General features: G+C 46.7%; 1 protein-coding gene across 1 annotated transcript; it reads left to right on the forward strand.

Annotated features, from left to right (window-relative positions):
• Window positions 1-1,266: 1,266 nt before the first annotated feature.
• PRCC (proline rich mitotic checkpoint control factor) lies at window positions 1,267-25,157 on the forward strand. The gene is made up of 7 exons (XM_079933042.1): window positions 1,267-1,955; window positions 12,455-12,502; window positions 15,133-15,699; window positions 17,948-18,043; window positions 19,961-20,104; window positions 22,124-22,189; window positions 24,429-25,157. The coding sequence occupies exons 1-7, from the start codon at window positions 1,485-1,487 to the stop codon at window positions 24,513-24,515; spliced, it is 1,479 nt and encodes a 492-aa protein (XP_079789168.1). The 5' UTR covers window positions 1,267-1,484; the 3' UTR covers window positions 24,516-25,157.

Here is a 25,157-nt window from a genome sequence, read left to right on the forward strand (position 1 = left end):
CGCCCCCCTTGTCATCCTTTCCATCTTCCTTTTTAGCCTCCTCCCCAAACCTCAACAGTCTTTATGGGCTGAGCTCAGTAGAGCCTTCTGCTCTGGGAATAGGGAGATAGAGCCCACACAGAGGTGGTTTGGCATATATAGGACATGTACAGAGTTGACAAGTAGAGGGCACCCACTCACAGGCAGACAGGAAGGGGCAAAGATGAATATAAAGAAAAGGACACAAAATTACAGGCGGACAGGGAAGGACAGCTGCAGAATCACGGGCAGACATGTGTGCGCTGGAAAAGGACACACAAACATGGATGGATATAAGAGGCACTCACAGAGACCGATTAACAAGGTCACACACAAAGTCACACGAATACCAAGCACGGACACACAGATACAAAGGACATATGCAGATAGAGATGGACTCAGATGATGCCTCAGATCTGTGAAGGGGTATCAGATGTGGCTGGCCCCCTTAACCCACTGTGCTGAGGGGAAGGGATTAACCTCAAGGACCAGGTTCTGCCTTCCAGGGCCCTGCCCATCTTTCAGTCTCACTGCAGAGAGAGGTTAGGACCCAGGCTGGAAGGGCTAGGTGTGCTCCTGGATATGCACCTTGGTCAAGGCGAGGGAGATCACTTACTCCCTCTTACGTCACATTTATTTCAGCTCTGAGATGTTTTTAATTAGGCCTGAAGTCTTGCTTCTTTCTGGCTCGCAGCCCAATTCCGTACAGGTGTCTCGGGCCCTGGCTCTTCTTGGGATGTTTTATTCCAACTAGGGGTTTCAGTGGCTTCGGAAGCTTCATCAGTTCATTTACAGACCTCTTTCCCTTTAAGCTATTTTCCCTCAATCCGTCACCTTCCCAGACTCCCTCTCATTCCCAGCCTCACTTGCAGTTTCTAAGAGCACTACGTCTCCCATAAATCTTAGCGCCCAGGCAGCTGTTTTAGGGAACTTCAAGTACCGAAATGCTCTCCTATCCGTCTCCGTGACTACCGCGGTGACCGATGGGGCTTGTAGTTACCTAGGAATTGTCAGGAGACCAAAAAAACTACTCATCCCAGGAGTCCTCGTGTCAGAGGCGGGTTTACCTCCTGTCTTTCTCCGCACCCCTTAATCCTTCCTCGGACTCCAACTCCCGCCGTGCCTTGCGCTGAGCTCCCTGCGGCGGAGAATGGTGCTGTGGCCAAAGTGTTTTCTGGGAGTTGTAGTTCATATATTGGTGAGACGAGGAGGAGGTGGAGTGACTCGGCGGCCATTAGCTGTGTGTAGTTGCCCGGGACTAGGAGCCTAAGTGGAGAGGGAAGGCTTATTCGGTGGAAATCAACTGTGGGCATGGGCCTCTACCGGGGCTACCCCTAGAGTACGGAGAAGGCGGGCTTTTTGGTTCACCGCCCCGCTAACTAGCGGGGCCCACTAGGCCTCCGGACATCCCCGGTGTCAAGTAGGCCTCGTCTGCCGGCAAGGGCGCCCCAAAGGCGGGAGGCGCCATGTCGCTGGTTGCTTACGCCAGCAGCGATGAGAGTGAGCCGGATGAGGCTGAGCCGGAGGCGGAGGAGGAGGAGGAGACGGCAGCCCCTACACCTGGGCCCACTTTAGGGGGCTTGTTCGCTTCTCTTCCCGCGCCCAAGGGTCCGGCCTTGCTGCCTCCTTCCCCCCAGATGCTGGCCCCAGCCTTTCCCCCGCCGTTGTTGCTGCCCACACCCACCGGAGACCCCCGGCTCCAGCCTCCTCCCTCCTTGCCCTTCGGTTTGGGAGGCTTCCCTCCACCTCCAGGCGTGAGCCCGGCTGAAGCGGCGGGAATTGGGGAGGGGCTGGGATTGGGGCTGCCCTCGCCCAGAGGCCCTGGCCTCAGTCTGCCCCCCAATATCGGCGGGGCCGGGCCCCCCCTGGGGCTTCCCAAGCCAAAGAAGAGGACAGAGCCGGTGAAGATTGCGGCGCCAGAGCTGCATAAGGGGGATGTGAGTATCTGAGGAGGGCACCCCCAAACTGCCCATTGGGTTTGGGCATGGGCTCAGCTGTAGGAGGGACTTGTGGAGATTGCGAGACTCTCTCCTGTAAATGCATCCGTTGATTCCGGACCGCTGGATTCCTGGTACAGTGCGATGAATTGAGGTGAAGTTTGTCGGCTTCGGGGAGTTAGGGTATTTGTCCATGCGGGTTTCTTCAAGCTGGATTCGCCTGCAGAAGGGCCATATACCATCACCTGGCACTGACAGGCCCAGGCCTAGGGACACTTGGTTCCACTCCGCCTTGTTGCATCTTCACCGCAGCCCAGTTTTGTTTTTGTTTTTTTTTCCTCTTTCTGTCTTATACTGAGAACAGCATAAAATCTGGCACCTTAGGTAACAGGAGACAGGATTCCTGAGCCCTTGCTGAACATTCAGGACTAACCTTTTCCTTTGCCTCTGAACTTAAAAGCATCAGGCTTCGGAACGAAAAGGATAGGAATCCTGGATTCTGTGTTTGAGGGGAGTTAGGGAAGAAATTGAGTATTTGGTTAGTATAGATCGTTTACCAGGCACTGGCCCTTTCCTTCAATTGTCACAGAACTCTGGGAGATAACATTCTAATTTTTACAGATGAGAAACAGGTGTCCAGTATGCATGATCTTACCTGGCAAAGGGCAGAGTGAAGATTAAGGGTTTATCTGAACTCCAGGCCTGTGCCTCAGTTTCACGGTTTAGGTATTTCTCAAGCCTAGGTGAATTAGGACATTTGGGTCCTAGAGAGGCAACCAAGCTCTTGTCGTTTTCTGAATGTTGTATCAGAAAAATTGAAGGCCTTTTCTGGGGTGAGCACTTTGGGGGATAAAGGAGACAGCCTAGGGGCAGGTAATACTTTACAGTTATTTGGAGTTCTTTCCATTCTCTCTCTTCTAAAAGGTTAATTAGGTCAATCCCTGGTTCACCTTTGGTAACCCTCTGAGAGAAGCTGATTCTTGCCCTTTCTTTTCTTCAGACTCTGCCTGGAGGCTATTTCTCCCCCCCCCCACCGCCCCCCCCCCCCATGTATTAATGTTCTTTTCCTCACCTCTTTCAAATCTTGGCTTAAAAGACACGTTCTCGGTGAGGACTTCCTAGCGGACCTATTTAAATTGCAACTTCCTGTCACATGCTCCTCCCCACCCCACTTCTTTTATTTTTCTCTGTAGCACTGACATCTAAAATACTATACCACCGTCTAGCATACTGTATATTTTATTTGCCTTTCTCCTTTTGCTTGTATACAAGCTCCATGAAGATAGGCTTATTGTTTATTTTATTCGCTGCCATATCCCTGGTGGTTAAAACAGTGCCTGGCACAAGCTAAATGCTACCTATATATTTTGAGTGAATGAACTCAAATGAATATAGATTCTTTATAGAAGGAGTTTCCAGAATCTCCTTTACTACCTTGTTACAAACTTTTTTTTTTTTTTTTCTCTTTCTGTACGCGGGCCTCTCACTGTTGTGGCCTCTCCCGTTGCAGAGCACCGGCTCCGGACGCACAGGCTCAGCGGCCATGGCTCACGGGCCCAGCCGCTCCGCGGCATGTGGGATCTTCCCGGACCGGGGCACGAACCCATGTCCCCTGCATCGGCAGGTGGACTCTCAACCACTGCGCCACCAGAGAGGCCCTGTTCCAAACTTTTTTCCATATCGTTTCGCCCTTCTTTCTCACCTGAGTTTGTCATTTCTAAGTTTAGGTTCCCAGAAAGGCTTGTATTGCTCCACTGAAACTTAGTTTGGTCTTGATTTAACCTGGAACAAAGGAAAGTCCCTGAGTAGGACAGAGGAAAATAGGTTTGTTGTTTGGGGTGTTTTCTTTTCACAATTTTCCCACCAACTTTTCTCGCAGCCTAATTGTTACATCTCGTGGAAGATGGCACTTTAAACCTGCCTCCCTCCACCCTCCACAGTGACGGTGGAAAGGCTCATTTTTAGGTCTGCAAAGGTAGCATTAAGAAAAGTTGCTGGGGGCTTCCCTGGTGGCGCAGTGGTTGAGAGTCCGCCTGCCGATGCAGGGGACACAGGTTCGTGCCCCATTCAGGGAAGATGCTGCGGGGCGGTTGGGCCCGTGAGCCATGGCCGCTGAGCATGCGCGTCCGGAGCCTGTGCTCCGCAACCACAGGCCACAACGGTGAGAGGCTTGCGTACCACAAAAAAAAAAAAAAAAAAAAAGGTGCTGGTAGAGGCTGTAGAATCTTCCATTTAGGCTGGCTGAAGTGGCAGAAAACTCTGAGGAGTTCTAACTGTCCCTCCTTTGTGAGTATAATTTACTAAATTCCTGAGGTGAATCCTGATGTGGATAATTAAAATAAAGCCAAATCCTAGCCCTTAGCTGGTTCAGTTTCCCATTTTTGTTCTGTTCAAGTTAGTATTTTTGTTTTCTGAACATATAGTTCCTGGGAAGTGTAGCCTAAGAGAGTTCCAAGGTGATTAGGTGAGGGTGACTTTCGCCTTTGAAATAGTTGTGGTTCTAAGGCCCTGTGGTTCCAAGCTCTGTGTCTTGTGCTTATTGGGCTCTCAGTAAACATTTGAGTGAATGAATTAGGTTTCCTTAAATAATTTCCCTTTAGGGTTTGGTGCTGAAGTAGAAATAATTACTCTGAATTTTCATTCATTTGTTCGTTCAGTATTGAGCTGCTTCTCTGTGCCAGGAGCTAAGAGTACAGTAGTGAACATGATAGATCCTGTCACAAAAGGAGTTTATGGTCAATGTGGGGGAGACAGACAAGGAAATAGATTTTAGGTCAAGTCAGAGAAGAACCATGATAGAGCTGGTGCCATGGGAGCACTCCTCTGGGGCACTAACCCAGTTCACAGGTTGGGGAGGCTTCCAGGAGGAGTCGATGTCTAAACTTCAGAGATAAGACAGATGAGCAGAAGGTAGCCAGAGAAAGGGGCGATGGAGAGGAGAACATCAGGCAGGGGAACAGAATGTACAAAAGCCCAGAGGTGAGAGAATGAAAATGCTTTGGGGGAACCTTTTGTGAGGCACCATGGCTGGAGCGCATGGGTGGGCGGGGCAGTGATGAGAGGTGAAGCTAGAGAGAAAGAGGTTGAGGCTAGATGATAATGGGCCTCGGAAACCATGCCAAGGCCTTTGTACATAATTCTAGGGTAGTGAAGAGCCCTTGAAGTCTGAGCAGGAATTCTCTGATCGCAGGGTGCTGAAAGATCTGGAGGGAGCAAGACTGGCAGAGAGTGTGAAAGATGATGGCGGCCTGGATAAGGGAGTAGCGGGGGCTGGAGAGAGCTGGAGGCTCCAGGTCTTTTTCTGAGGTAGACGTTTTAAGACTAGGGAATTGATTGGGTGTCATGGGTGAAGGAGAGGATTCCCGCCTGATCCCTTGCCTTTTGGCTCAGGCAGCTGGGAGGGTAGTGGTGCATTTAGGGAATACAGAGGCTGAGCAGATTGGGGATTAGATTTAATTGGTTACAAGTATCAGAAACCGCTCCTAGCTGGCTTAAATGGAAATGCGTCATAAGTATACTGAGGTACCTTGGAAAGGGCCTGGAATCAGGAATTGGAGATCTGTCGGAGACCCACACAGCTTCTCTGCACATCTGCTTCATTCTTCCTTGTCTGCAGACCAGTTTCCACTTCTCAACTTTTGTTGCAGGTGAAAGATGGCCACCCATACCTCCTTGGTTTTTAGTTTCTTCCTTTTAGTGATTGGCTCAGATTGACCTACAATCTCAGTCCCAGTTCTGGTTTTCCAGGGGAGAGGATATGATTGGTTTGGGTGAGCTCATCAGTCAGCTGCAGTCCGGGGACAGGGTGGTACCAAATTTCTCTCTCCAGGTGCACTGCAAAATCAAAATCAGTCAGCTTTTGACTTCTGTGAGGAATTAGGAATGACCCATAAAATGGAGAACCATCCTTTCCTTTTCCCTTCTTACTGTTCTTTTTCTGAACAGTGGTTTATTGTTGATTTTGCGGGCTTAGGGGATGCAGACTTCTAAAATTAGGATACCAAAAAAAACAAAATTAGAAGAATAAGTTTGCTGTAAGAGTTTTCTGTCATATAGTGTGCATTACAACACAAATAGAAATTTTAGGGTTATCTGGATCAGTATTACCCGTCCTTTTAGATTGTTTACCCAGGTAGTGGAAGATTTGAAGCTGTGAGATTGCAAGTTCACTAATTTTGCTCATTTCTGTTAGCGAAGTAATATAAGAGTAGACTGCGGTGGATTTAGCTAAGATTTAGCCCTAGATAGAAAGGGAAGGAGGGGCGCCCTAACACCTGTGGAGCACTTGCATAGTGTCCGACATGGTGCTGGGCACTTCAGCGACTCTGTAAGCTAAGTGTTACCCCTAGTTTACAGGTGAGGAGATAGGAATTTAGAGAGCAGAGCTAAAATCACACAGTTGGGGAGTAGCAGAAGTCGTACCCAGGGTGTGTTCTGTTCCTTTCTATCATAGTGCCTACCAAAAAGATAGAACCACCTTGAGCAACCGGAACTATGAAAGTGATACGATGAGCAGTGCAAAAGTGGGAGAGAAGATGACGTCCTAACTGAAGGGCAGATGTAAGAACATATTTGAGACCAGAGGGTAGAGAAGTTGATGAATCTAGCTAATTGGGATAATAGCAGAGAGGAGTGTAGAAGTGATTAGAGTTTGGAGCCTGGGGGTAGGAGAGGCTGTGCTTGGGCCCTGATTTTCTTCTTGGCTCCTGGCCCTGGCAACTAGTGATTGCTTTTTTGGAGAGGGAGTCTGTCAGAACCAGAGCCTGGAAAGATAAGAGGGAGGCTGCCACGGGGAATGAGGCTCTGATAGATTAGCAGATCCCACTGGGCCTGGCTTAATGGAAAATGTCTGTTTCCGTTCTTGCTCAGCAGTCTCTGGGTGTGTGTGTCTTGTCACTCTTGGCAGCTGGAACAGAGAGGACAGTGGTGGCCATTGAGGCTCAGGCTCTAATGAGGCCAAGAAGAAATACAATACTTTCTTCTTAAGAGACACAACCGGTTTGTGTCTCTAAAACCCGGGAATGCCTGTTCTGGCCCAGCGTACTTCTTCCAGCCCTGGGTGCTCCCGTATCTCTAGCATCACCCTTCTTTCTGGGTCTAATGAAACAGACCCACTCAGATCACCATTTGCTGGTCTTTAGCATTCTCTAGGAATTGACTCCACAGCCTCCATTTAATATACTCCTGTGGAAAACAGTTTGGCAGGTCCTCAAAAAGTTTATTAGAATTAGCATGTGATCCAGCATTTTCACTCCTAGGTGAAAAGAATTGAAAACGGACTCACACAGATACTTGTATGCCAGTGTTCACAGCAGCACTACTCACAGTAGCCAGTAGCCAAAAGGTGGCAACAGCGCAACAGCCCAACTTATCAACAGATGAGTGGATAAACAAAAGTGTGGTATATACATGCAATGGAATATTATTCAGCCTTAAAAAGGAATGCAATCTGGTACATGCTACAACATGGATGGACTTTGCAGACATCATGCTAAGTAAAATAAGCTGGACACAGAAGGACACCTATTGTATGATTCCATTTATATGAGGTACCTAGAGTAGGCAAATCCAGAGATAGAAAGTAGAGTAGAGGTTACTGGGGGCTGGGCAATAGGGAATTATTGTTCAGTAGGTACAGAGTTTCTATTTGGGGTGATGAAAAAGCTCTGGAAATAGTGGTGATGGTTATACAATATTGTGAATGTACTTACTGCCACTGAATTGTACATTTACAAATGGTTAAAATGATAAATTTTATGTTATATATGTTTTACCATGATAAGGGGGAAAAACCCAGTATACTCATGTGCCTCTCACCATCAAGGAAGTTCTTGTGTCTTAGTTAAATACTGTATTTAGGCTAAGCCCATTGCTTCTAGCTGGTTCCTGATAGAAGCTGAATTAATTTTTCTTTTAACTGCTCCAAGACAGCTGTATCCCCCCGACTCCAACCCCTACCCTGTGACTGGAGGATATGTGGCACATCTCTTAGCTTTTGGCTTATTTATCTCCTCCTTTTCGGTACTCTGAACTGAAGTTTATTTTTTTGTTTGAGGTATTTGGATAATTCCTTGCTGAGCTTTCCTTTCGCTTCCTGTTAGTTTTCATTCAGGCCCCCACATGCCCAGAAGTATTTTGAGTGGCATCTAGGCCTCTTTTCATAGTGAACCAGTGAGTCCTGTGTTTCCAACCTCTTTAGTTGGCTAAAGTTAGTTCAGGGGGCAAGAGGTGGTTCTCATTCTATTTCCTCACCCTCCCAATGGCCCTGGACTTCCTCTGTGGCCCTGGGTAGATTACTGAATGTCTCGGAGTCCTGTTTGCCAGCTTTAAGAGGTAAAGATTTATTTCTACCCCTCGCTCAAAGATGAATAGTCATGACTTAAGAAGTGTTTAGGGGCTCAGCACATGTTTTTGAGGGTCTTAGTGTTCTGTTTTAGGGAGTCTGTCATATTTTGTGCCCGTCTTGAGATGGTTTATAATGGAGTTTATTAGGTTAGTACAAAACGTTCAAAGAAGGATGATTGTGAGTAGCCATAGCAGTTCTCTAAATCCAGAATTAATAAGGTGTTCCTAAAGTCTTTGTACAGTTTGTGTGTGTGTGTGTGCGTGTGCGTGTGTGCGCACACGTGCTTTTAAACTTAGGTTGGAAAAAATAAAACAACTTAGGTTGACAGTGTAATGGAAACAATCTGACATTTAAGGAAAAATTGAATTTTCTTCCCACAGCTGATCTGGCCTTCAGTTCTATTAGCCGTGGGACAGTTTGCCTACACTTTCAAAGTAGCCACTTTCTGTTTGTCACAGGATCTGAAAAATAAAAGTATGCTTGTACAATTTTATAAACGTAATCATCTTAAACTTGATAAAATTTTATTTTCAGATTGTTTCCATTGGACGTATTGCCTTAGATGTTAAAGTTTAAATGTGCCTGGGGACTTCATGAAAACCTTGTATACCCCATAGTGAGGTGGCTCTGTGTGGTCTGCTGGAAAGGAGAAAAGTCTTCACGGTCAGAAGACAAGGGAAATGGTTAGTAGCCCCTGAGGCAGTGGGAGTTTGGAACAGAGAGAAAAGGTCAGAAATGCTTGGGTGTTTGGGGCTTAAGCCTTATTCTTCGGTTGTGTTTGACATCTTGGCAGACCAGAGAGAATAGTAATCCTTGAACTCTGTTAAGAATTTTAGTTTATATACATTTTCATGGATAGTAGCTCATGCAGTCTTTAGAACAATGTTGTGACATGGATAAGTATTATTGCTAACTGAGGCTTGGGGGGTTAAATGGCTCTTTGGGGATCCTCCCAGCCAATGAGTGGCAAAGCTGAGATTCAAACCTGTATTTCTTTTTTTTTTTTTAACATCTTTATTGGGCTATAATTGCTTTACAATGGTGTGTTACTTTCTGCTTTATAACAAAGTGAATCAGTTATACATATACATATGTTCCCATATCTCTTGCCTCTTGGTCTCCCTCCCTCCCACCCTCCCTATCCCACCCCTCCAGGCGGTCACAAAGCACCGAGCCGATATCCCTGTGCCATGTGGCTGCTTCCCACTAGCTATAAACCTGTATTTCTGATGTTGTGCCTTGTGCTCTCGGCTGTTTCATGTGGGATCTGATCAGTGTGGATCTCAGGTCTGGACACGCACAGCTCAGCTGCAAAAACGTGACAGATGTTGCTGCAAAAGCATGGGAGCCTAAACTGATTCAGATCCCGGTTCTGCCGTGTACTAGCAATTATTTAACCTCTCTGAGCCTTATTTTCTTTACCTGTAAAGTTGAGATAATAATGCCTACCTTGAAATTTTATTCAGGATTGAATAAAAACTTGTGAATAAATTGCCTGCCACATAGTAGCTACTCAGCAAATGACTGTCCTGTCCTTTACTGCCCTTTCTCTTACCCCCATATTTAAGTACTAAGACAGATTTCTCTTTTTTTAAAAAATATATATTTATTTATTTTGTTTATTATTATTATTTAATTAATTTTTTTGTGTGTGTGTGTGGTACGCGGGCCTCTCACTGCTGTGGCCTTTCCCGTTGCGGAGCACAGGCTCTGGACGTGCAGGCTCAGTGGCCATGGCTCACGGGCCCAGCCGCTCCGCGGCATGTGGGATCTTCCCAGGCCAGGGCACAAACCTGTGTCCCCTGCATCGGCAGGCGGACTCTCAACCGCTGCGCCACCAGGGAAGCCCTGTTTTGTTTATTTGTCTTTGGCTGTGTTGGGTCTTCATTGCTGCACACGGGCTTTCTCTAGTTGCGGCGAGTGGGAGCTACTCTTCGTTGCGGTGCGTGGGCTTCTCATTGCGGTGGCTTCTCTTTGTTGAGGAGCATGGTCTCTAGGTGCGTGAGCTTCAGTAGTTGTGGCACACGGGCTCAGTAGTTGTGGCTTGCGGGCTGTAGAGCGCAGGCTCAGTAGTTGTGGTGCACGCGTTTAGTTGCTCTGCGGCATGTGGGATCTTCCTGGACCAGGGCTCGAACCCATGTCCCTTGCATTGGCAGGCAGACTCTTAACCATTGTGCCACCAGGGAAGTCTAAGACAGATTTCTCTTAACAGGTTTTTTTAATACTACAATTGGCAGCAGTTAGTAATTAAAATCATTGTGTACTGACTACTGTGAGGTAATATCGAACTGTAAGATAGGGCCTTGGCTGTCAGAGTAAAGGGAAGAATACGCACGTGAAAAATGTAACATTTACACAGCAAGCACAAATGAATCATTGTTAGCATGATGCCACCCCAGACAAATGAATAACTTAGGGACACAGAGTGAAAAAGAGCAAGGTGAGCTTCTTCAGAAAGACTTCAGGAGTTTTGAGTCAGGAAGTACAGAGTGCAGACTGACAGGAGAGTGAGAGGTGTCAGAGACTCAGGTAGGGGAGAGGGAGTAATAAGGTGGGGGACTTACGTGAAAGAAAGCACAAATGGAGGATCAGCCAATTCTTTGAGGGGATGTTGGAACCACACTTGATGCCCTTATCTTTTTACTGCCTTTATTACAGTTATTTGGGTACTTGTCATTCTTCTTAACTGGACTGTAAGTTTCTTGAGGGCAGGGACTTTTTTCATGTCATGGCACACAAGAAAATCTTTGAAGCACAGTGGGGGAAGTGGTACAGGCTGTGCCTCTGGAAACCAGTGGGCCAGGACTCTACCTGCTCCAAGCCCTGCCTGATGCCCTGTGGGCTGAGTGGGTCAGTATCATCATAGTACCTATAACCCAGCCATAGGACACCAGCTGGGAAACTCTGTCTACGGTGCCTGGCACAGTGTCTTGCATACAGTAGGTTCTGAGTAATGATGATCAAAAAGTCCTTGTAGCACACAAATCCAAAAAGGAACCTGTGGACTTCCCTGCGGTCCAGTGGTTAAGACTCTGTGCTTCCACTGCAGAGGGCGTAGGTTCGATCCCTGGTGGGGAAACTAAGATCCCGCATGCCATGCGGTGTGGCCAAAAAAATAAATAAATAAAAATAAAATATAAAAAAACAAAAAACCCCCCCCAAAAAACCCCAAAAGGAACTTGTGAGATATGAGGGTCAGTTGAGAAAGACAGGCAGAGGATTTGAGTTCTTTAGAATCTTGGAGATGAATAGGATCTTAGATTCTTGCCTAATCACCTTTGTTTACAGATGCCCCAAACCAAGGTGCTAAGAACAAATGGAAAACTTTTAAGGTTCTCAGTTTGGATATTAATTTTTTAAAATAAAATGTGAAAGCTTGCTCTTCATATGCCTTGCATCTTTCTGATAGTTGGAGATGCTGAGGAACTGGTATTGAGCTAAAAGTTTAGACATTTTTAGTGTGAGAGCTTGTATTAGAAACAATCCTGATGAGTCAGAGGAGTAACACAGATGAGCTCCCTTCTTGCTCCAAATTCTCACAGTCATCATTTGCTCGCCTTCTTCCTGGACACAAACAACTCTGTCTGGCAGACAATAGATCATACTTCGAGAGGGAATGGATTTCTCCAATGGCTTTGACCTTTAATACCTCATAGAAGAGTAGTTAACATACCACTTAATCCCACTGGAGTTCCCCAGCCCTGTGGTTATGTAGTCTATATAAGTGGTTTTAGAAGTGAAACTGAGATTGGGTGAGATTGTGGGCCAAATCCCATTCATCTTCTAGTGGACAGATTTATAGGAAGAAGAATGGGTGTAGCTTTTTCTTTCCACCAAAGACTGAATGGGAGGAAGTAGTCTTAATTTAAAGGACTAGAAATGGATGCTAAGAAGGCTGTGCAACAGGTCTGGAGGTATGGGAATGAGTAACCAGGGGTGGTCAACGCATACCTTGTTTTCTGAAGCCGTTTGAGAGCAGGAAGGAAGCTCTGCTTTTTGGCTGGTTCTGGGGGGTGCATCTCGCTTACAGAGGAGGGGCTCGGACAGGATGATGACCCCTGTTGTCCAGTCCTTTATTTGTGCTTCATTTAATGTGGGTGCTTCTCCACTGTCCTTAAACAGTGAGGCCTTATTCCATTTCTTTTTCTCTTAGTCAGATTCCGAGGAAGATGAACCCACAAAGAAGAAAACTGTCCTTCAGGTAAGCTTTGTGATGTAATAGAAGCCATTTCTTCTCTTCCCATATTGCTTCCTGAAAGATGGGAAATTTCCAGGTCAGGCGTAGAGCAAATGCAAGTATTGGACGACTGCCTGTTTGGGTGTAGTTTTGTTTTCCTGATAACATCAGACCTCGTGCTTCTCTACCCTCTCCTGGCTGTTCCCTGGCTTCAGCGCACTGGCGTCTCTCCTAGAGGACAGGCGTGGTAGGGAGATGAATTGGAACTCAATTTGATCCATTACATTTCAGGTAAAAGGATTATTTAGGAACGGTAGAGTAAATGGATTGGTCAAAATGTTGTTATGGAACATCTGAACTTTAAAATTATCCATCTTCTCCCTGTCTCATTTTTAACCTGGAAAAGAAACACTTAAATAGCACTTACCAGGCACTAAGTGCTGTACCAGTGTTTAACTGATTTAATCCTCCTAATAGTGCCTAAGTCATAGCGTTATTATCATCCCCGTGTTACATACAAGGAAAACGAGAGCTTAAGGAACTTGCCCGAGGTCAGACAACTAGTGGGGACAGAGCTGGGGTTCAGACTGAGGCAGTCTGACTGTAGAGTCCAAGCTCTTACCTGCTGCATTTGGCTGCTGCTCTGTCATCAAGACCAGAAGTCCTTAACCAGACAGTGTCGGGAGATGATCTTGCTGCTGTTTCCTGTTTCCCCTTGTCCCGGTGCCTTTATTCTGGCTCCCAGAAGTTTCTTCCTGTTCAGCTCCACACTCGGTGATTTATACACTCTCTGACCTCATGTTGATTATATGCCTCAGGAAGAGCAAAAGCAGTTCTGCCTTGAGACTTCCCTGGGGGCGGTGTAGTGGTTAAGAATCTGCCTGCCAGTGCAGGGGACACGGGTTCGATCCCTGGTCCCGGAAGATCCCACATGCCGCGGAGTAGCTAAGCCCGTGCACCGCAACTACTGAGCCTGCACTCTAGGGCCTGTGAGCCACAACTCCTGGGGCCTGAGAGCCACAACTCCTGGGGCCTGTGAGCCACAACTACTGAGGCCTGCGCGCCTAGAGCCCGTGCTCCGCAACAAGAGAAGCCACCGCAATGAGAAACCTGTGCACCACAACGAAGAGTAGCCCCTGTTTGTCGCAACTAGAGAAAGCCGGCGTGCAGCAACGAAGACCCAAAACAGCTAAAAAAACAAAAACAGTTCTGCCTTTATAAGGTTGCTGTCTCATGATTTAGGTATATGATGCTGAAGTTGCTCCTTCCCCTGACTCTGTTAAGGTGTCACTTCCGTGGCTGGGAGGTGTTAGAAGGACAAAGTCATGTGAAAGTTAGAAAGATAACTAGTGAGAGTGATGTTGTGTCCATATTTGTAGTGGGTGATGGAGGAGGAATCATGGAAGATACTGACTTGCTGAGACTGAATGAAGCCAGTTGTTCTCTGTTATCAGAATGGCTTCCTGGAGGACGTGGACTGGCAACTGAAGAGATGAGAGGACACTGGCTCAGAAGGCACCCCAGGAGTAAAAAGCAGTCTTCCAGATGGTAGGAAGAGATGAGTGCATAGAGAAACTCTGAGCTATTAAGGCAGAGTATGGACCCAGCACTGCCCAGGGATGTAGCCATGATCCCAGATGTATCTGAGAAGTCAGATACTTTGAAGGTAGCCTGAGGATGTGCTCCACCTGCCACCTCAGTCTGCCTTTTATGAACCTGAGCCTCTGGGGTCTACCAGGCTGAAATGACCCAAATCTGTGAACACAGACAGCAGGGAGAAGAGCCCATTTTCTGGATGAACAGTTCTGCCTGGCCTGCTTGACTCAGAAGTCTTATTTTACTCATTCTGGGCATTTCTTGGCTGAGAGAGCTGAGGTAGATGGGTACTCCAGGACGGTGACACAATGACCTTGTTCCATTCTCCTTTTTCAGACTGACACCTCCCTCAGCCCTGCAGTTAGGCCAAGCTGGACCTGTAGCACATGGAAAGCAGAATCCCAGAGATTCTTATGAATAATAGCAACTCTGGTTGGGCTGAGGAACACTGGATAGGCTGAGCCAATTAGCTTACAAATTGATAAGTTAAATGCATGACTCTGGCGTAAGCAAGCTGAATATACCCCGTCTGTAGGGCTTTTCTTGGGTCGGGGAGGGAACTTCTGGTGGTATGTATGAATATCTTTTTTGGACATAGGCTCGCTCTTGACTTTGAGTGGCAATCCAAAGGAAGCAGGGAGTAGTCCCATGTTAAGAGGAACCGTTAGGACATAGAGGTTCAGTGATCAGCTGGAGAGAGCCCTGGGCTTTTTGCGAAGAGGGATGATGTATTTGCCAAATGTATTTATCATATTTGCAAAAAAATCAGAGTCAGGGAAGGCTTTGTGGCAGAGGGAAGTGAAGCTGGGTTGAGATGGATGAGGAAAACAGGGATGACATCTTACCTTGGGAGAAGCGGACAGCAGAATGGCCTGAGGTAGGAGGAGTCAAGTCCAGTTTGGATGACGTTAGTGGTCCGAGGTTAGACAGAAACAGGGCTGGTAAGATTTTAGGCTAGAGCACATATCTGTAATGCTTGTTCTTAATGTCAGTAGTATGTATCATAACATCTCACTTGTCATCTTTCTTCCCTCCTTACCCAAACCTGGGCTTACCAGGGATCCAGTGAGGGGACTGGTTTGTCCGCCTTGCTTCCCCAACCTAAAAACCTGACTGTGAAAGAGACTAACAGGTTGCTCCTGCCCCATGCCTTCTCCCGGAAACCCTCGGATGGCTCCTCTGACACTAAGCCCTCCAGACAAGCTTCTAAGACCAAGCCCTCTTCTCTCGCCCCTCTTGTGGGCACCACAACCACCACTCCATCGCCCTCTGCTATCAAGGCTGCTGCCAAGAGTGCTGCCCTGCAGGTGACGAAGCAGATCACGCAGGAAGAGGACGATAGTGATGAGGAAGTAGCCCCTGAGAACTTTTTCTCCCTCCCTGAGAAGGCCGAGCCGCCTGGAGTTGAGCCATACCCTTACCCCATTCCCACTGTCCCTGAAGAGTTGCCTCCAGGCACGGAACCAGAGCCGGCCTTCCAGGACGATGCAGCCAATGCCCCCTTAGAGTTCAAGATGGCAGCAGGCTCAAGTGGGGCCCCTTGGATGCCTAAGCCTGGGGATGACTACAGCTACAATCAGTTTTCCACGTATGGCGATGCCAATGCCGCTGGTGCTTACTATCAGGTGGGTAAGAGGCATGGAGGGCAGGCCAGGGAATGTTGGAGTACGGCCGTCAGGGAGAGCTTTGAGCCAGTGATACGGCCTCTGTGGCATCACTTTGGCTGAATTAATGAATCTTCTGGTGCCTTGGTTTTCCTGTACCTGTCAGGCCTCAAAACATACTACCTTTATGCTAAGTCTTGTAGTCTGATAGGTCGAAACACATAATTGACCCGTTTATTCTGAAAACAAAATGTCATTGTAGGAGCTGATGAAAGGTATAGGGAGAAAGTGGAAGAGGAGCAATCTCTAGTCTTAGAGATCCCAGGTAGCTTCTGCAGATGTGGGTGAGGAGGATAAGTGAACTGTGGCATAGACTCCTAGACAGCAGTGAGTCCAAGAAGAGTTCTGGAGGCGGGGAGTGCTGAGGACTGCAAGGGAGAGGAGGGACTGTGGAGGACAGGAGGGAATCTGGAGAGTCGAATGCAAAAGGGAATAAGGAGAATGGTGAGAGGCCTCGACTGAGTCACAGGAAGTTGAAGGGACTGAGGCAAGTCCCTGGAAAGAAGATGCTGGAGGACCATAGTTTGGGCAGAGATAGAGAATGGGGTTTGAGGGTGGTTTGGAGTTTGAATCTCAAACTATGTGAGTCTATTACTTAACTGCCTCTCTGAGTCTCAGATTTCTCAGCTCTAAAATGGGAAGAATACTAGCAACTTCAGGGTTGTTAGGTAGAATTACATTGGTTTAGCGTGCTGCCTGGAACATAGCAAATGCTCAGTAAATGGTTATGATAACTTTTTATTCAAATGTTATTTGGAAGAGCTGTTTAAATTGTTCTATGTGGCCTCAGAGAGTGAGAATATATGAGGCCAGGTTGTAAATAGGTTTAAGAAAGACTTTTCCAGTGGTCAGAGCTTCCTGAGATGGAGAGAGCTCCCAGGAGTTCGGGGACTCACGGCAGTGGTGGAGGTGGAACAGAGGCCTCTGGCCGGTCCTGTGGCTGGGCAGCTGTAGGAAGTTTTCCTGCCAGCATGCGATGGTTTCAAGACTTCAGTCTTCTTCAGCCACTGTGATTCTCTGAATGGTCAGTGTTAATCTTATCTACAGTCTAGGCAGTGGGCTTTGAAGGCACTCTGTTCTGATCAAAGACCTTGAGAACTATTTGCCGTTAAACCTTGTTGTATCCTGTAGGCTGATCAGGGATAATGCATCTCCCCTCAAGGTTGTTAGAAGGAAGGAGGAACATGAGTGTTTTGATCTCTTTAGCAGGAGAAAAGAAAAAAAAAATCTTAAGAAACCACTAGTTTACATCCAGCAAATGAGTATCAGTTGGAATTCTGTATGCAGTTACGAACAGTATTGAGGTAATCTGTGCAAATTAAAGCACTTTAAATACACTAGGGGGCCCTGCAATTTAAATGTATGTTATTATCAATACTTTTAATGAAAATTAATTACTCTGGGTTTTTATGTATTATTTTTATTCAGAATTAAACCGTTATAGCTCACTATAAAGTGAATGTTTTTAGAGGAGCATTTCTTGGAGTTCTGGGCAAAGGTGGAAGAATTAGGAAAATGTGCAGGCAGGGAGGAAACAGTTTCTCAGCCCTGTGGCTGCCTGACTCGGCCACAGTAGGGGCCTTGCCCTTGCCTTCACCCCTCTTCCTCTAGGGTCCATAACAACATCTGGACAGCTCACCTCTAAAGGGAAATCATCAATTCCTGAACTAAAAATCTGGTAATGCAAACCTGGTTTGTTCCCAGCTTTGTAAATTCCATACCACCCTTGTAGGGGTTGATTTTTATCCGAGATCTGCAACCTCCCTGCCTGTTACAGGTGATCTCCTGTGTCCAGGGTGCTAGATAGGACGAGGAGCATGAATGGCATGCCTCACACCTCTCACCTCTGCTCACACTGGATTCTGCTGGGGTCTCACGAGCAGGAGCAGGGCTGAGGCGCAGTAGAGGTCAGGAGTGGGAACCACTCTTGGGAAGTGGCCAGGGGAGCAGGGGGTAAATTGAAGCCAGAGAGAACGTCTTTATTTCTTACCTCTCTTCCCTAAAAAATATCCGTCTGGATGGTGCCGATGAGAAGAAAGTCTGGTTCTTGAGTTATAGGGTAGGTCCTTAGGATCTGTGCTTTTACTGGTCCATTTGAGGGTCTGTAGTGTGGGTGTGGGTGTCACCACTGCCTCTTTGATGAGGGTTTTCTTTGTCCCCTCTCCACTGTGCCCTCAGTTGGTGTGTTTTTTTCCCTCCTTGACTGCAGGATTATTACAGTGGTGGCTACTATCCCGCACAGGACCCAACTCTGGTCCCCCCACAGGAAATTGCCCCAGATGCCTCCTTCATCGATGACGAAGCAGTAAGTTAACAAAGCACAAGTGACCATCTTTAACCCCTGGTCACCAGGTTTCAAATCTGAAGCTAAAGGAAATTCTTTCTTTTTTTTTTAAACTACATTCACTTAGGATTAGGTTTGGCAACATATAATTGAGAAACTTCAAGTAATACTGGCTTATGTAAGGGAAGTTAACTTTTTTCTTCATAAAAGAAGGCTAGAGGTAGGCAGGCGAAGGCTGGTATGGCAGCTCCACAAAGCTGTCAGGGGTCCAGTCCCCTTCTGATCATTACTTTGCCCATCCCTAGGTTGTGGCCTTTATTCTTAGGGTTAGTGATAAGAATAAGAATGGGGCTTCCCGGGTGGCGCCGTGATTGGGAGTCCGCCTGCCGATGCAGGGGACACGGGTTCGTGCCCCGGTCCGGGAGGATCCCACATGCCGCGGAGAGGCTAGGCCCGTGAGCCATGGCCGCTGAGCCTGTGTGTCCGGAGCCTGTGCTCCGCAACGGGAGAGGCCACAGCAGTGAGAGGCCCGCGTACCGCAAAAAAAAAAAAAAAAAAAAATTAAGAATATAGCTAAGTCCACTGCCATCATTACTGCATACCAGGCAGCAGAGTGGAGAAAGAAAGTCACCTCCCCTTTTAGGAGACTTCCTGAAAGTTCCTAAGAACACTTCCCCTTCTGTCTTACTGCCTAGAACCTGGTCACATGGCCATATCTAGTTGCAAGGAAATGGAGTCTTTTCGCTGGGTGGTAATGTGCCTAGCCGAAGCGTTGGGTTCATTCATACTAACGGAGACAAGGCGAGTGGATTTGGGGAGGGAACGGCAGCCACAGTAAATAACCCTGTGTTTCACATCACTGTGTTCCCTGCTGCTGAGCTTTTCCCCAACTCAGCACAAGGGAAGATGAAAACCCCATGTCCTGCGGCCATCTGGTCATGTTCAGGAGATAAAGTATTCCATCTGTAGGGAGGTCACAGCCTATTAGGAGTGGGTTGGAGAAATTGGGGATTCTACCTCTTTGCATGCAAGTTCTTATAAAAATAATTTTCTTCTCACCTTTTCACAGAAAGATGTGCATCCCTTTGCAAACTTCTGCCTGTGGTTAATACTGTGTTCATCCACCTCCCTGTGTATATCCTCCTTGACAAGTTCAGTAGTTAGGCCCTTTTTGTTTTAAGCCTAGGAGGCAGCAGAGAGCTCATCCAGTGGCAAAAGTCAGCTTCTTATGGGTAGAGTGACCCCAGGAGGCCTTGCTAATGCTCAGACCACAACCTGGGTTTCATTGCAGGTTTCCGAGTGTTATTGAATTTAATTCCCCTTTGCTCACACTCCTTCTAGGCATATCTCCTGGTGACTTGTGGTGTGATGTTTTTTTGTTTTTTTTTTTTTGAGGAGGAAAGAGTAGCTGTCTCCTAGAAAATTTGCCAGGTCTTTTTTTGAGGCTTCCTCTCTCCCCATCTCTACGTTCTCCTTCTCTCATGTCTGGTCTGTTGTGCGGTCTGCTGATTTGGTGATACTGAACCAATGCGAAGGAACAGACATGTTAAAAGAACCAATTTTTAGAAGAGAAATCCTAAAATTTTTTTTTTTGTACCCTTAATTTGAAAATAGTATGCAGTCCTTTTAGGCAGATACAATTTATAAATAATTTGAATACAAATTCATATCAATGATTCTCTGCACTCACTTATGTTTGGGAATACATTTTGGCCTTCCTTTCCCTGAGGCCAGGAGAACCTCTGAGAAGTAGCCTTTCACCTGGCTTCAAGGCCACTTGGTAGGTGGCACAGTGAAAGGACATACTGCATAGAGAGAATTAAGGGTGCAATGGAATTGGGGAGGCCCAAAACCATTCCATAAACTCTGGATCCTTGGTGACATCTCCTGACCCCCTACCCAGACCCCCCACTCCTGAATTTTTTCCCCCTTTTCCAGTTTAAGCGGCTGCAGGGCAAAAGGAACCGAGGGAGGGAGGAGATCAACTTTGTGGAGATCAAAGGTGATGACCAGCTCAGTGGGGCCCAGCAGTGGATGACCAAGTCATTGACAGAAGAGAAAACCATGAAGTCATTCAGCAAAGTAAGTGGGAAAGGTCTAGTGGGTGGCCAAAGCAAAATCTGACCCCCAAACCCCATTGTTACTGTCCCAGCACCTTTAGCAAACACCTGTTCCCCTTGGTACTGGGGTGTACACCAAGCCTCCCAGATAGAGCTCCTGCCTTTCAGAATTTGCAGCACTTTGCTCTCCATCTGGGTGGTGGAGTCTGGTTACTGAGATTGGATGGTTGAAACAGTTTCCTAACCTGCAGTTGGGAAGATCTCTGATATGTGTGGCTCCTTCCCTGGCTGGACGGGATCCATAGCTGCTCTTCCTTCTCTCTGCAGTCATATCCCTCTCTCCATTCTGTTAAGTTGGGACCCGGCACAGACATCTGTGAGGTGTGGGCACAGCAGAGCCTCAGAAGCCCTGGGGTCCTAGGTGCTGAGTGTACATGTCCTTCTCTCTCCTTTCTTTCCATTATTTATTGTAGCCAGCTGTAGTCTTTTCAGATGCTTTATTCCTCACATTTCCCACACCACACTCCTACCTTCTCTCTGCTAGTTTTCTTCCGTCAGTATGATGAACATCTCTTCACCTAGTAGCTGAGTACAGCAAATGTGGACATTTATGAGCCTGCCACAGGGGGGGAAAATGTGGGGAACCCTGGATTCTAGCCGAGCACCAGTAAGGCCAAGGTCGGGCATTTTACTCCCTTCTCTATCCATTTTCTTTGCTTTGTTCTGTGGCCACAGATGGCCATCTGAGCCCCAGCCATTTGTTTTAACTGAATGTTGGCGGCCATACAGGACAGAGCAAAGGATTGTGGTTAGATCAGCATAGATCCATCATTGTTTACTGGAAAAACCACTTAGGAGAGCATGCTCTACTAACTGTGGGTCGAGAAGCATCATCACATAGTAATAGCTACTGTTGTCAGTGCTCACTGTGGGCCAGGAATGGAGCTGGATGTTTTATGTTTGTCATCTTTAACTGTCATATTAAATGATATTAAATAGCATCAAGGAATTGGAGTTTGCTGTTTTCCCAGGTCTAAGGTTTTTTTCCATCATCTCATTGTATTGAGCCAGATTGAAAAAAAAGGAAAGATACAGCTCCTGTCCTTGAGGGGTTTACAGTGTAGTTGAGAAAAAGAGATTTAAGGACACTTGAGTGTAAATGATTATGGTGCAAATTGATTACATAAGTGCTGAGGAGACTCCAGAGAGGAGTTTTGGGAGTTGGGTGGGGCTGATTAGGAAGCTTCTAGTCTGAGACAAGACTGGCAGAGGACAGAAAAACCGCAGAATGAAAGCCCAGACCAATATAGACTTTGACAGTAAATCATTTGCATCAAAGTTTGGTTAGGGGTTCAGTGCAGTTACGGGTGGAGGCTGGAAGACTGGAGAGAGGTGGGGTGATGGCGAAAATCTAATTCCAGGGAAGTTGTTTGTTGGCAGTTACTAGAATGAGGGACTGGGGTTTCAGCCAGAGGTGATTGATGGGAGAGAGCTTGGTAAGCAGTAGGTAGGAGATAGGCTAGACATCTGGCCTGACTGGGGAGAGGTGAACAGAGATGAAGAGGGCCTAAAGGGGAGATGGGCAGAGTGGGTGGTGAGAGAGTCTGGAGGGCAGGAGGAAAGGAGGGAGGAAGGTCTCCTGGACCCTGGCACTTCAGCTGTTTTAGACTGACTGCAGGCAGTAAAGCTGGTATCAAGTGCCCACTGTGGGCAGAACACCATGCTTGGTGCTGGGGGCGGGGTGGGGTTACTTACCAAAGACGTGTAGTAGACAGTCCTGACCCCATAGGATTTCCAGTCTAATGGGGATGTTAGCTGGCTATTTTAGGCAAGTAGTCTGAGCTTGGGAGTTTTGCATAATGGCTTTAATAAAAATAACTGTAAGTATACAGACATAAAAACAGCTCCAAGCTGACTTTTTCCCCCTAGGATTTGGGCTGTGTATAGTTGGTTTCTTAATGCCCAACCTTGCCTCATTGGGGCACGTGAGAAAGTTCCACTTTTCTTTCAGTGGGTTAATGATTGTTTTCTTCCCTTGCAGAAGAAAGGTGAGCAGCCAACAGGCCAGCAGCGGCGGAAACACCAGATCACGTATCTGATTCATCAGGTGAGAGGGCTGAGGGCCCTGGCCTGCTAGGCAGGATCCCTGTAAACCTGGGGATTTGAAGGCTGAGATCTAGGCTAAGAAGCTTCCAGCAGGCACCCTCCCCAGTTCTCCATATGGCCACTAGGTGGGGATGTGTCCTTCAGAATTCTCCTACTCTGCATCAGTCTCACTTTAGATAAGACTCAAGTACAGGTGCTTGGAATAAACTCTGTAAGTGAAAATTCAGATATTCAAAGCATAAAGGTAAGAGGGGAGTAAAATGGTTTATCACAGGGTTCTTTCAAATAGCAAGTTTATCTGATAATTTTAAAAACTTTAGGGACTTACCTGGTTGTGCAGTGGTTAAGAATCCACCTGCCAATGCAGGGGACACGGGTTCGAGCCCTGGTCTGGGAAGATCCCACATGCTGCGGAGCAACTAAGCCCGTGCGCCACAACTACTGAGCCTGCACTCTAGAGCCCGCGAGCCACAACTTCTGAGCCCACATGCCACAACTACCGAAGCCCGTGCGCCTAGAGCCCGCACTCTGCAACAAGAGAAGCCACTGCAGTGAGAAGCCCGCCCACCGCAATGAAAACCCAATGCAGCCAATAAATAAATTTTAAAAATTAAAAAAAAACTTTAAAGAAAAATTGGTTCACCAACTTTTAGCAAAACATCCACCTCGTGAGGAGGTTGGTTTTATTTATGTTCTCCATTTCTGTGGCAGGAAACATCAGTGCAAATAATTCAAAATTACAGATAATCCAGAATATCTTCTGGAATTAGAATATGTCTTGGTATTTATTTGATAGGACCTGGCAGCTTTCAAATATTCACTGAATCACTGAATATCTTTTCGAGACCTACTGTACTAAATGCTGTCAAGGGTACAGACAGGAATAAGACTCTTTCCTGGCCATTTCCCTGGGGAGTGTATATGCTGGTTGGTGATTTCCGTGGCAAAACTTGCTTTCGTTGTTCTTATCATATTTTCACATTCCTTTTCAGAGACTCCTTTGTACCCTTACCCTGTCTTATTGTTTGTAGGGAAAGAATTTGAGGGTAGGGTCTTTCAAAATTGTTTTAAATTTATTTTTTAATTATTTGTTTTTGCTAGCTGCTCCCCTGTAGGGTCTTTTTTTAAACCCAAACCCTTAGCACCCCACCCCATTCCAGGGGAAATGAGCAGGTATCAGCTAGCTTGTGGGAGTGGGGTTGAGGAGCCCCATTTCTAGGGTGGCGCTTGTACCTTCCCAGAATGCAATGTAGAGCCAGGAGTTGTTGCAGTCAGAAGGAGAAAGCATTAATTCTAGTTCCTTCCAGTCAATTTTTCACAGCTTCAGTTTATACTTGAAAGTGGTGTGAATTTCTAGGGTACCATATACACTGTATTCAACACAACAGCAAACTGTGGCTCCAGCCTAAGTTATTATTGGCTGGTGTCCTGTTTTGACCTGTCCAAGTCTTTGAGGCTGTCCTCTCCCACTTGGCTAGTTAGGTATCCAAGGTAGCCAGTTGTCTTTCTTTCAGATGCCAGATTCAGTTTCTCATTTGTCCATTTCCCACTTGAGCATCTCAGTTTTAATTCTAGCTGATGAAGGACCAGGATTCTTGAGTCTTTATTCTGCTTAAACCCTATTAGCTCCCCAAAGAGATGGTTTTTCTTTGCTTTCTCAGGGTCTTCCCCTTCTGCTTGAATAAGGGAAAATTAAATCTTTCAAGGAATTTGCTTTTTCCACCTAATTGTTTTGATGGGAGAAAGGCTCTATTTTTTATTTTTTAAAATATTTTATGTAACACTATTCTAAATATACATACCAATATTATTAAATGAAATAAGTGAAAAAAAAGATGTTGGGGGTAGGAGTTTATTAATTTTTTTTTTTAAATTTATTTTTGCTGTGTTGGGTCTTCGTTTTTTTGCGAGGGCTTTCTCTAGTTGTGGCAAGCGGGGGCCACTCTTCATCACGGTGTGTGGGCCTCTCACTATTGCGGCCTCTCTTGTTGCAGAGCACAGGCTCCAGACGCGCAGCCTCAGTAGTTGTGGCTCATGGGCCTAGTTGCTCCGCGGCATGTGGGATCCTCGCAGACCAGGGCTTGAACCTGTGTCCCCTGCATTAGCAGGAAGATTCTCAACCACTGCGCCACCAGGGAAGCCCGGGAGAAAGACTTAAATTGGGAAGTGCACAGAGGCAAAAGAAAAATATTTCTCAGAACCTTAGTGTGACTCTCCCCTGCCCCTTCTCCCTCGCATAGGCTAAGGAGCGGGAGCTGGAACTGAAGAACACCTGGTCGGAGAATAAGCTCAGCCGCCGGCAGACCCAAGCCAAATATGGATTCTAGGGCTGTGGACCTGACTGCCCCCTGGATCTCCTGCTGCCCAGCTGGCCGGGCCCCCAGCTTCGTCTCTGGGACCCCAGCTGTTCCAAGCCCAGGATCTCCTTCCCTGAGGACCCAGCCCTCGCCTCTGCGAGAATGAACATATTTGATAGATTTTTCTTAACAAAAGTTAGAAAATTCAGCTCCTTTCTGTCTTGGAGCTAGCAGAGACTCAAGTGATGCCTCAGAAGGGGTTCTGAGTTCTTGGATGGGAGTTTTGCTCTCTGTTGGGTGTGACGAAATGTTGAACCCCTCCATCTTTTTTTTTTTTTTTTTTTTTTTAAACCAGGGATGTCTGTTGAAATAAAACATTCAGTCTGACAGATGCTGCCTGCCCTGACCCTTTCCTACTTTTAAGTGAGGTCTCTTTTTTTGGACCCTTCTCATTTGTTATCCTATCTTTGGATCTCAATATTTACTTTGTGTAAAGCAACCTCCAAACTATCGTGAGCTGCCTTATGATTACTTTGCATCTTTTCTGAGTACTCACCATCTAAACTGGGGTCATGGCCATTGAAGACTCTAGGAATTGTACCAACAATTTTGTATGGGACAGGGGCCTGTGATCCCAAATATGGAAAGTGTTGCTGATCTCGGGTATCCCTG

The sequence above is a fragment of the Stenella coeruleoalba genome, assembly GCF_951394435.1.
Source record: "Stenella coeruleoalba genome assembly, chromosome: 1".
In the NCBI taxonomy this organism is placed as follows: Eukaryota; Metazoa; Chordata; class Mammalia; order Artiodactyla; family Delphinidae; genus Stenella; species Stenella coeruleoalba.